Source organism: Notolepis coatsorum (assembly GCF_963971535.1).
Source record: "Notolepis coatsorum genome assembly, chromosome: 9".
Lineage (NCBI taxonomy): Eukaryota > Metazoa > Chordata > Actinopteri > Aulopiformes > Paralepididae > Notolepis > Notolepis coatsorum.
The window spans coordinates 127144012-127157408 of NC_140173.1; the positions used below are offsets into that span (position 1 = coordinate 127144012).

The 13397-nt window shown below is 40.2% G+C and overlaps 1 protein-coding gene across 1 annotated transcript in view; it reads right to left on the reverse strand.

The window, feature by feature from the left end:
- Positions 1-11590, reverse strand: part of piwil2 (piwi-like RNA-mediated gene silencing 2) — a gene marked incomplete at both ends in the record, with an annotated part of 105376 nt that extends 93786 nt beyond the window's left edge. The window contains 2 exons of the mRNA XM_084321990.1: positions 10499-10592; positions 11132-11590. Coding sequence (XP_084178116.1) covers positions 10499-10592; positions 11132-11590 — 553 coding nt within the window. The remainder of the gene's footprint in view (positions 1-10498; positions 10593-11131) is intronic.
- Positions 11591-13397: the final 1807 nt, after the last annotated feature.

The following is a 13397-nucleotide window of genomic DNA, read 5'->3' on the forward strand; positions in this document are numbered from 1 at the left end:
TTAACCTCTTCTACCCGAGCGGTCCATCGGCGGACCGCAAATGACATCACATCATAAATCACTCTCTCCAGACTGTAAGTAGTGTTTTTTTTCCCAAATGTATCCAAGAGTGAAGACCCTAACCATGTCACAACAGCAGTCATAGTGTATATTTTCAGCAATACGTTTGTTTACCAATAGGTTAAAGTGTTAGTGAGATTTTAGTTTATGGAATGCATTTATTATTTCGCGAATTAGTGACACGTCGCCTGTTGTAGTCATATGAGCACAAGGCATCCAGAGCTCTCAATGAGCGTTGAAATTTCGAAAAACTACAGTACCCAGTGAATTCTAGCTTCCTGCAAGCAAATTACTTGTGTATGAATTTTCTTTATTTCTCTTATTTCTCAGGATACTCTACCACAAAACTGAACGTTATTGGCATAGATTGGAGCGCAGTTAGTGTGTCTACTAGGGATGCACCGAATATTCGGCCGCCAAAAATTATCGGCCGAAAATTGCTAAAAAGGCTCTTTCGGCCGAAAGGGTTTTAGCACCGAAAATATATCACCGAATGTCAAAGAACAGGGTTACGTAACGTTCATAACCTAAAGTGTTGTTGTGATGACATAATCAAAACGTGCAACGTGTAACATGAGCAGCTTGGCAGCACTTCCTGCGTTCTGCAGCCTGTGATAACTAACTCCTCTTAGTAAATACAACAGTCCTGTGTGTGTCTTTATGCAGATCGTTATGCAGTTTTGAAGCACCTTGGCTTTGTTCTGAATGCACTTTGTTGTAGTTATCCTACAGAGAAAAGAAAATGCACTTGACTTTAATGCACATTTTGTTGTATGCAAAGAGAAAATGTTTAAATTGTACAATCTTTGGAATTAATTTGGAAATGCAGTCTGGAATTAATGTATGCATTCAAAAGTGCTGAATAAATGTTTTATGGGCCCATAGTGATTATTAATATTATTTAAGTTAAGCCATAATCATGTCTTTTGCCATAATCAGGTAGCTAAAAAAAAAAAAAAAAAAAAAAAAATTATATATATATATTTATATTAATAATTTTCTGACTTTCGGCATTCGGTTTTCGGCCAACTGTTTACTATTTTCGGTATCGGTTTCGGCTAAGAATTTCCCATTCGGTGCATCCCTAGTGTCTACCTTCTGTGAAGATTGAGCAACAATCCGTGTTACTTAACTCAACATTACTTAACTCAAACTCAACATTACTTAAAAGTATTGATCTATTTATGACGTGAAATAAATCTTGGCCTGATACCCGGCCGGTTGGGCTTAAAATAACTCCACACAGCTGACATGATCACGGTGCACTGCTAACACGTTGACTCACGTTTAGCTAACATTGTTGTCGCACTAATACTGTTCGCGTGATGGCACGCTTTACGGCATATCAGAAAATACTAGGGATGGGCATTTTTAAGAAGAATCCAGATCGATCGATCGCATGCTATACTCGAGTGATCGTGTTTTACTCGAAAAGGGGGATTTTTTTCCATAAAAAAATACAAAATAAAAAGAATTGATTATTATTATTTTTTACTTAATTTTGTTCATTCACATATATGTTTAACAGTTTCAGTGCCGACCTTGTTTACATTTTTACCCCGTTGAATGCCATCATCCACTTCAATGTTAGCGTTAAAAACGCCTAATCTGTTTTAAATTATGGCTATGTGTCTAATCTGCCCGTCGCTTATCAATGACTTGTTTGCAGTCAGTCGAAACGGATCGTTTACATTTTTTATATATATTTTTTTTAATAATCGGTTCATATCATTTTTCTTTTATCCCCTTTTTCTCCCATTTTCTATTTTTCTCCCATCCCAATTTTCATATCATCCTATTCAACCCTTCCCTGTCTTTGAACGCGGTTTCATGCCTCCCACAAGCCGGCTGCAATGTGGACTAAGTCATGCATAGCACGAGTCCCCTCCGATACTCGAGGTAACAGCAGTCGCATCTTTCCACCTGCGCAGCTCGATCTTTCAGCGTCGGGGGTCTGGGCTTTGGAGGGGCCCCGCCCCCGTCGCTTCCTGATTCTACTGCGCAGGCGCACCAACCGACCTGTAGGAGTCGCTGTCCACAACGGCCGATCCCCACCCTTCAGTTTCCCTCCCCCTAATACGGCCAATGTGTATTAGTGTGGACGACCAGCTAAACTGAAAGCAATGTGGAGAGCTGTGCTCGAACAGGGAGGCATACCTGTTCGAGCCCAGTCTCCAGTATTCGTGGTGAGCGCCTTGCCCACTGCACCACGTAGCCGCCCGGTTCATATCCTTTTATATAGCATTTCGAAAAGCTATCATTCTCTCAAACTTTCGGAAAATTGAAAGATTCCCCCATAAACGCCATTTATTGGAATATTCTCGAATACACTAGACTAGACACGTTGTCATTTGTCGGCCTATTTATTAATAGTTTTCAAATAAACGCTAGATTATCGATAGTATATGTGTACTTATGCACGCTATAGACGCGGGCTGAAAAATCTATTCTCTCGTTTCCTCAAGATCACGCACACATAGGGACACGCTGTTATCTCAGTGAATACAGCTCCGATTACCCCAAGACTGGTAACATAGACTCCTTACCTTAGATCAGATGTTCTCCAAAAAGATTCCAATTCCTGATTCGCCATTCCAAATATCGATCACGCTTATCGATTGATTATTGGCTGCTGTAAATATATATTCCAGGCTGCTTTCCGTCTCGCGATCAGATCCCTCTTGATCAGACGGCTCGCCAGCACAAGATCTACAGATCCCAGGTCAGTCTAATCGACTGACCTGCAGTTACACAGGGATAGACGATAGGGGCTTTTTTCCCCATCTGAGCTCCTGGAGGGGCTGCTGTACCAACGGGAGACTCGGTTGATGAAATATGAATTCAGATCGCTAATAAAAAAAATCACCGGGGGGGCTGATAAAACGAGTTATGTCGTCGCTGGCATCCAAAGTGTTAAGGAAACCAACAAACAGATATAATCTTACATATACATGTGAAACAAATATGTAAAAAAATATATATATATTTTTTTTTTCATAAAAATTATTAATAATTTAAGATCGATTTTTCTCATAGCTACGAGTAATCGATTACTCACGCCCATCCCTAGAAAATACTTCTTGTTTTTGCGATATCCGATCCTGTGAATTTGGCCAGTATCGGACAGATACCGATACAGAGTATCGGAGCCATCTCTAGATTCCTTAGTAGCAAAGTGCATACTAGTAAAAGACAGTAAGCAGGTTAGTATTCTTCATTTCAGATATTGATTGAAGAAGTGTTTTTAGTCGTCTATTGGCACAACAGCAGCAATGTGTGGAAACCAATTCTACAGTTTTGTCAATTAAATTAACTATTCAATTAATACATGAATCCTGTTTATTATTAGTCAACAAAGATTTTCTTGAGGCTGAGTGGTCAAACCTCCTACCTGCTGCCTCTGCCAATCATTTCCTCTGGTTGACCAACACCTGTTGGGCTGATGAGGGTACCTAATGGGCCAGCCTGCTCCTTGAACTCTGCTCCCAAATCTCCAGCTGCACCCCTCCCTGCTCACAAACAAATAATAAATAATCAGTACTCCAGTGGGATGGGGACAAACTAGAACAAATAAAACAGATTATTGCACATAACATATTGCTACTCCCGTGCTCAACTTTCTCACACTAAAGATCAAAGTTTGGCCTCTTTATTGTGTAAGAAACTTCAGAATGTTACCTTTCAAAAGAGACCAGACTCATGCATGTTCTATAAGTATAAAGTATAATAAATCGCTTTGGGTATGCAATCATCATCATCAAAAAAAATAAAAAAAAAATAGCCGCATTTTTGCCCGATGCATAAGTGGTTAAAGGGATCATTTGTTGTGTAGTCCTACGGGTTTCAACCGGCGTGCCGTGAAGCAAGATCAAGTGTGCCGTGGAATCAAATATATATATTTTTTTTTACAAGGCTTCATAAATTTTTTTCTAATTTACATACAATTAAAAATAAATATCTGTCAGCACTCAAATTTCATAAACTAATCTTTTTATATACGTAATTAAAGGGGAACTATTTTACTATTTCTTTCACTATTTGGGCACTTTTACACAATCCCTGAGAGTCTATGGAACACCTCTGTAATTTTTTATTTTATTTTATTCATTGTTTTGTATTATTTTATTTTATTCATTGTTTTGTATTTCTAATGAAGTCCTCAAAAACAGCATTTTTCTACCTCAAGATCTTAAGCCGTTTTGAGCCTGGGCTCCAACCATAATGGTAACTGTGCGGAGTGTGTGAGTCTCAACATGCAGCTGAGTCTCTGACATCACAAATCAGCACATTTTCAGATGACTCAGTTCAGTGAGGGTGAATATTGTGAGAGGAGAATTGGAAGAATGCGCCAATATGAGAATTAGAGACATAGATCATATTAATATAAGTCCATATAGCTAGGAAACAATGCTAAACACTGAAAAAGGCCATTTATAAGATAGTTCCCCTTTAATGTGTCCTCTATCTACATTCGCTAGGGGTGTAACTAGAGCTGCCGCGATTACCGCATTACCGTGGTATCGCTGTTACATCACGGCCACCGCAGAGTAGGCTGAATACCGCGTCACCGCTGTTTTTTATAATAATAATAATAAATTACCCTCCTCTCGTTGGGCTTGCGGCTCTGCAGATATACCCTACTCATCTATCGAGGTTCCAAGCGACCCTATTGGGTACCAGAAAAGTCACGTGAAACATTGCAGACCACTGATTGGTCAGAAGAGAGACGAGTCACACGTTGTAGCGTCATGCAGTGTGTTACCACCAATCGGCAAGCGCGTATTAGGTTTTTACTTCCTGAATGTCAGATCATCACAACACGGCTAATAACGTTAGCTTTAACTCTCCGCCGGAGTGGACTATCATCGCTCCTCAGGAGTACTAAACAAGACATAATGATTTTACTGTCTGCAACGAATGTTATAATAAAAGCCCTTCGTTCTATACACTTGTCTGATTGAAAACTTTATTAACAGACCGCAGAATGGGACAACTCAGCACGCTCTGAGCAAAGAAAGGAACTGAGATATGAATAGAGTATTGCTTGCCTTGCTATTGTCCGGTAAATACTAGGGGTGGGACGATACATCGATCCAGATCGATACATCGATGTAATTATCAACAATCGAATCGATGCGATGTAATAAGATCGATTCATATCGATACTCTTATTTTGAAAATCCTGTGGCGAGTCTCATATCCGCCCAAGAACAACAGCAGTAGCTCCGTGTGTGTAGATGTTACAGCATAGCATTCTCCCTTTCTGTGTGTGTGTGTGTGTGTGCGCGCGTCTTTGGAAAGACCAGATGAGGTCAGAGAAGTTTGATGTTTAAATGTTATTTAAACATAAACAATATAATACATAATAAATGTAGGCCTATACATGATCATGCAACATCAACAAATTGTTGTAGGAACGGTTTGGGAGAGGGAGGTTGTGAGTTTTGAGTTCCAAAAAATGTAGCTTAAAGTTTAAAGCTCAATATATAAAAACGTGGCACTTTACAGTGAACAGGAGGTCTATTTGTATTAAAAACAATAGATTGATTTTCCTTTAAATGTCTGGAAGAGCTCAAAAATACAAATGTCAAATGATATTTTCATTACATTTTTTTTGTTGATCTAAATGTTACTGATTGTGTTAAATGGGCATATGATATCATCTCATATCGATCGCAGGCACCTGAATCTAATCGTATCGTATTGTATCGTGAGAGACTTTGTGATATCGGCAAATATCATATCGTTGTCCAAAGAATCGATATCGTATCGTATCATGATGAAACTGGTGATTCCCACCCCTAGTAAATACGCTGATGTTATTGAACGTATAACTATATAATGTTAATGCCACAAAACGAATGCCTTTATTATAAAGTAGTAACTTTATAGTAATAATAATAAGAAAGGGTCGGGGGGGTTAGGGGTAACCACCCCTGCCCGCGACACCGAGTGAACGGCGCACGACCAGATGGGAAACTTCGAATCCGTGTTTCACTTTCAATAACTAATGCGTGCTTGCCGAATCCCAAACAATATTCATGCTGCAAAGTCATCCTCTAAAAATAGACATTTAGACTAGAGGCAGGCTATATGCTATAAAGAGTAGACTACTACTAAAAAGAAAATGCATTCAAACTTTTTTTTTTAATTTTTTGTGTGCATGCGGTAATAACCGCGGCGGTAGGAAATATTTTGCAAATTTGTGCGGTAAGGAAATAATAAATACCGCGGCAGCTCTAGGTGTAACGGTACACAACAACCACAGTTCGGTACGTACCTTGATTTTGAAGTCACGGTTGGGTACAGGCTTTCGGTACAGTGGGGGAAAGTTTGGCTTTCCATGCTTCACTCAGGGGTGATATAGTGTGCAGTTACTAGGGGTGGAACGGTTCACAAAATACACGGTTCGGTTCCTATCACTGTTTTCGGTTCGATATAATAAATTTGCATATTCTTGGCATCTACATCTATGGATCTCAGGGAATGTATTACCAGTGTCAGAAATATTGTGTCTGTTACTAGGCTTGAGTAAATTGTAATGGACCAAAGGAGAATATCAATTCTATTTGAATTATTTTATTTTGCATCTTTGACTGTGAATAACACCATGCTAAAAATGACCAGACATGAAAAACTGCCAAACTCATTCAGCACCTTCTTGAGATCACGTGTACAACTTGCCTGTAGTAACAAATGAACAATAACTAGGGATGCACGATAATTATCGGGCCGATATCAGCAATTATGACGTCATCCCGATAAACTCGATAACGTTATTGATAGCTCCGATAACATATAATACATTTTTTGGTTAAAAGAAATCCGGTGTGGGTGGATTTGGATGAAGGGCGCTTGTTTTTATTATAGCCTCCTCCCGTTTTGCCAGTACTGTGGTAAAACTGATAGCGTGTGGTTTAGGAACAGGGAGTTTTTCACAAATCCAGCGCTCCCTTTCTTGGCTGTGACGTAGTCACGTTACATTCGGAGACACGTTACATTCGGAGACAGACAGTCGATCTGCCAATTACGTCCCACGGCTTGCACCCACCTCTTCTTCTTACCACCAATCAGAAGCTCTCGTTCGTTTATTTACCTCCGGATTGTCAGCCATTACTCTACTCGGAGCTAACGTTATCTCCCCGCCAGCCACATTGACAAGTACCAGCGCTTATACATGACTGGCAAATGTCTTGTTGCACTTGTGGCAACGAGCGTTGTCAGTAGGGGTGGACGGTATGGTCTAAAATTTATATCACGGTATAATTTGAAGCATAGACGGTAACGGTATATATCACGGTATCATTGTTTTTGATAAAAAAAAAAAATAATTATATATTTTTTTTTTTTTTTTTTTATATAAAATATATATATTATATAATTAGACTTGTACTGGTATTATCTGCGAGACATCGCCACCACGCAACAAGCTCCACTGTCTGTGTGTACTCTAGTAGCCTCCAGCTACGGCCAGGATTCTCCTGAGCTGCACCTGGACCTATACTCTAGTAGCCTCGAGCAGAGCTACGGCCAGGATTCTCCGGCGCTGCACCTGGACCCTATTGTATTGGTATTATAACGTTAGCAAGCCCTCAGCTCGAATACGCATCGAATCAGTGTTATAAGACATTGATATCATGAGCTATCTGTAGCTACTGCATATATAACGTTAATACAACGCCTCAGTGAATTATTTAGTTCAATGGGACATTTCGTTTTGAACGGTGAACTAATTTGCGTTAACGTGAGCTAACAGGTAGCATACACGTCTCTAGTACTAGACTTTGTGGAGCGTTTGTTGATGTCAGGAGCTATCGGTAGCTGGCCGACTAGATACCGTTCGGTTAGACAATGCCCCATCATGTATTAAACTAAAAGTGAATAGTTGACTGGGTCATTTTGTAACGGTAGCTAAGCTAACGTTAGCTCAGGGAGACGCCGACAGCTCCCGTGTCCCGTCCCACTAGACTACTAGACCCGTGTTTACATGCGTGCGGTAGGGGCTGGCACGCCCACTGCGCGAAGCCTCCTAAATAACTTTTTCCAGTTCGCACATATCTATTATCTATGACTAATCCTATCTATTTTTAGGGGCAAATGCGAGTGAAATAGTCGCGCTGTGGTTACATGACGTCATTGCTATTTTAGAGCTGCACTACCGGTTACACGGTATACTCAAAATCCATACCGTAGAGCAAATTCATACCGTTTATACCGTATACCGTTTATACCGTCCACCCCTAGTTGTCAGCATCGACTTTAGTAAAATAGACCCAGACTTTTGAACATTTCGTTCTGTCCGCCATTATGAGAGCAGAGCTGTCTGTAGCCTACTCGGCAGCGCAGCACCTGTGTCTGTCTGTGTGTGTGTGTGAGTGAGTGAGTGAGTGAGTGTATGGGAGGGGAAGAGAGGAGAGAGCACAGCAGGCAGAGAGCACAGAGCTCCCCACGCAGACAACTGCCAACAAGATTAGTTTGCGACGTTTAAATTCCTAAAAAAAAAACTCCATAATTTCTCGAGTACCGATAGCAGTACCGATGACGTCGGAGCTTATAAATACTAAAAAAAAATATATATATATATATAGTTAAAAAAAATATTATAATACAATAAATATCGGTTATCGGTATCGGCTTGAGGAGCATAAAGTTATCGGTATCGGTGTCAAAAAATCAATATCGTGCATCCCTAACAATAACGCAACCATTGGTCGACGTAAAGACAGTGATTTGCATTCTAAGCAATCTCAAGCTTCGGTTGGCGGATTTTGATCATAAAAAGCCAGTTTTATGCAAGCTATGTAAATTACAGCTGGCCTACCTTATTTTCTTTATGCCAACGCTATTTTGAGAGTTCAAGTATCAAGAATGTAAGTAGCCTACTTTTCCGTTTTTAGCACATAGCACTTTATTGTAAATCATCCCTCAGGGTAAAACTGTATTGAATAGAGAAAGAAGAGTCATGCAGGTCCCTAATGGTATGATTACCATTTCCCGTTTCATGCCAAGGAAAATATATTGTTTTCATGTTTATCACACCTTGTTCAGAGGCGCTAGTTCAGTTCTAAACGGTTCGGTACGAATATGTGTACCGTTACACCCCTAACATTCTCATACATTTTGGTAACAGCGTGTGGAATAATTATTTAGCCTGCACATCAAATGTCAGGACACGCATAATGAGTTGCTTGCAAAATCATATGAATTACTCTTCATTACATCCATTTTGTGGTGCCAGAATGGGCAGATTTCTCACACACACAGGCCACCCCAACTACTAATAACAATGGAGGCAGTCCACATCAAGAAAAAAAAGAAGCTTATTGTTACTTGGACTGTCGATAGCCCTCAACCCGAGTGCGTCATCTGCAGGGGAAAGTTATGCTAGCTAACTTCGCTAATGCCAACAGCGCTGCCAAGTAAGTTGAACAGGCTCTTGGAACAAAATACACAGTACCTTCCTCAGATAGCTCTGCACAGTAGATTCAGCTACCGGTAATTCCCTTTCTCCCTCCCTCACTCTTGTGACGTTAATGAGACAGTTCAAATCAATAGCGATTTTTCAGTTCCTTCAGTCCACTAATTCTGACCTGATCTAGCCAGATAATGCATGAGCTAGTATCTTTGTAAACTGAAGAGTTCAATTATACCCTGAAGCCATGAAAGAATAGGTTTCCCTGGGTCTGATTGTGTATTTTGGAACAACAGAGCTAACCAAAAAAAACTCACCCCTTGTCTCACGGTCTGTCAGTTCTGGATTATTACAGGCATTGGTGATATGAACATGTTACTCATTTAATACAGGTAAGAGATGCAAACAAATACTGTACAATATCTGCACTTGTTAATCAGATGTCTATTATTTCAACATACAAGTGTGTCTTGTGCCGTTCTTGACATTGCACTGGTCTAACCATCTATGTTTTCTGCTATCTCTGATTGCACATCAACAAGGCATAGTTATCTTGATAGGCCTTGATATCATACCCAAATCATATACATTGGCTTATTTATTATTGTCATAATTATTTATTGTTCTTATTTAGTCTGAATAATGTTTTTCACACTTGTCTTGAAAGCTCTGGCACCGATTCATATAAATACTAAATAGGCCTACATATTGCCCATCAAATTTGTCAATAGGGAAATATCTCAAATGACAATATGACACTTGAGACCATCTGCATAATTGATTAGAGTCTGTAAATTGGTGTGCCTTGAGATTCCGGTTTGACTTTTGGTGTACCTTGGGCCCAAAAAGGTTGGGACTGGGAGCCACTGGTGTGTAGTCGATGCAAAGCCATTAAATTAAATGCCAACCACGGGACTAAGTAAGCCAATAGCTTTGCATACACAACTGGCAAGTATTTAATTTCATACAAATTAATGTCGAAAAAATCCTAACTTTCCCTTTAATTCAAGATTCTGAGCCACTCACCCACTGGAGGCCCTCCGCGGCCCCAAACAGCCCTGGAGGGATCAATGCCCAGGCCTCTAATCATGGACGCCAACCCTGATTCTTGGCCTTCAACCTGTGAATACAAGTTTCAAGTTCAAGTTTGTTTATTAAATATCACAATACAATACAATACAGGTACTTTACGGTGAAATGCTTGGTTCTATATGAGCCCCTGAGAGTGTGCTTCATACATTATAAAAAAAGGTAAGTGTAAGAAGGTAAAAAGTAAGTAAAGAGGAATATACATATAGTGCAATATACAATCTAAAGTAGTCAAATTTTGTAAACAGTGAGGTAAACATCATATCGCTGCTGGCGGGACAAAACCTCAACTCCAAAAACCCAACTTTTCAGCAGATGAAAAAAACGAACACAGATTTGAGGGCGAATAGAGTTACGAGGTTTAGACAGATGATTGGTTTAATGCTTTCCCATTGTGTAGACATTGTAAAACCACACACACATGGAGGATGATCTAATGAGTTGATAAAAAAAAATTATAAAGAAAAAAAATGGAGTTAGGAGGTTTTGTCCCGCCAGCAGCGATATTTACCAGTTCCAAAGAAAATCTGCCAACACTTAAGTAAATTTCAACTTGGAAATAACTCAAACCTGTTTGGTCACAACTTCCACTTCCTTCTTCAAAGTCATCTGTTCGGTCACCTTCGTGGTATGACCTGGGGGGGCTTGCGCAGGCTGAGGCCCCAAACTCGACAGGGACAGTCCTCTTGCCACCCCAACCCTTGGATCACCCGCTGCGAGGAGGAGCCCTCTGGCTCTACCAAGTCCCCATTCATCAGATGGCACAGGAAACCCTCTGGCGAATCCTCCAGCAGCAGGCTCAGTCATGGGTAAAGTAACTCCTCTCCCATATTGCATTACTGGTGTATCACCAGGGATCGTGAAACCTCTGGCTCGTCCAATGCCAGGCACCACTGGGGCTGGGAACATCAAGCTTCTGCCTCGTCCCACCATCTGCATCTGTTCTTCAGACCAGACTCCTCGTCCGTGCGCCTGCTGCGTCAGCCGAGGAGGCGTCGCACCAGGGAATGGAGGCTTGTTTGGGTCCATGCTGGCAACTTCTGAAAAAGAAAATTGTATTCAAATCAAATCAAATTTATTTATAAGGCCCAACAACACACGTTAATGTCCCCATGGGCCGTACAGGTCTTCTTTAAACAAGTCAAGAAGAAAACATAACAATAAGTCAAGAACAGAACAAGAACACCATAAGGTCCAACAAATATTGAGTTTGCAAATGAACATTTTAAAGATTGGTTTTGATTGATTGAAAACTTTATTAACAGATTGCAGAATGGGTACAATACAGTACAGCTCAATACACACAATTGTTAGGGGGATGCATACCAGAGAAAGACTTTCGTCTTGTTTACATCAGGGTCCCCCATTTTCAATTCACCAGGAATTCAATACAAGTCTATTAAAGGAAACTGGCACCAGCTGGTACTTCTGCAGATAGATGGCTGTTAAATTAACACGCCAACATTATGGCAAATGCGATATAGAAGAAGATACGATACCAATTGTACAGCAAGCTTTAGCCTATAGCACAAATTTAATGAACTAGCACTGCTAGGCTCTAGCTGCCTGGTCCATATCCACTGCCATATTAAGTTTTGCTAAACTAGAGTCCAGTTGGGATAGCTTTTCTACTGGAAATAAAATGTTTGTTTTGTACTAGTGTTGTGGTTTATGTTCCCTCGTCATTACATGGATAATAATCCAAACCTAAATTACAATGTTCGTCAGTTTGTTGGTCAATATAACCTGCCGGGAGTGACACAGCAGCTCCATTTTAAAGAGCCTGACATCATCACTATCCACGGGAGTGGGGAGGAAACATTTATTTGTTACGCTAATAATGCCAATTAACGTACATTTATATGCAGCGCATTATTACTACTAGCATTATACCCATTTCCAAGCAGAAGGTCGGATATTACAGCCGAAGTTAGAGAAATTACTAATTTCGCGTCCAGTTTTTGTTAGCTAGCGTTACTTAATTATGATGCAATGAAACACATTTGAATGGGGAAACAACAACAGATAATGGCCAACATGTCATTCAGAATAAAGAAAACATTGTATATGCATTTGGAATACATAGCGTTATGAAGAAATCCACTTAAAAAAAAACATTATCCACTAAGTTATCCCGTTTTAGCAGGTTAACAACACATACTAGCTGAGACCGGCGACATGTGCTCAACGTTAACACGGCATGTTGCAGCCACGTGTTCAAAAGAAGGACAAACAGACAGACAGACTAGCATTAACCTAAAAAACCATATCACTGTATATATTATCTATGGCCTGAACGTTATTTACAACTCAAACAAAACTAAACAACTACACACCTTTATTTTTTATTTTGACGGCGTTTTCCGCTGTTGTTGTTGCTTGCTGCTGCTGGCTTAATGATGAGACGCCTGCAGCTCCAGGGGCGCGTCGAGAGAAAGGCAGGTATGAGGCAGAGACCACACCGGGGACCTGGTTACCTGCTAAGATCTACCCACCGGCACCAACCAACAGTCACTATTGGTTATTAATTATTCCAAACTATTAAATGTAACGTATTGGATTACTGTAGCTGTCAATCTTTTTTACAAGAAAGGTTAAAGGTGCATACTACTGTCATATTTCACAAAAGGACTGTAGTTTATTTATATTATTTATTCAATTCATGAGTCTGTATTGAATCCCAACCCATACACAACAGCATAGTTTACATCCTGGTCCCTGCTGGACCGTCCCAACTCACACACCATTGTGGGGGGGTTTATATAACAATCCCATTCTCTTGTAACATCTAATTTTTTTTTAGATAACAACAGTTACAACCCCTTAGTGCAAATTA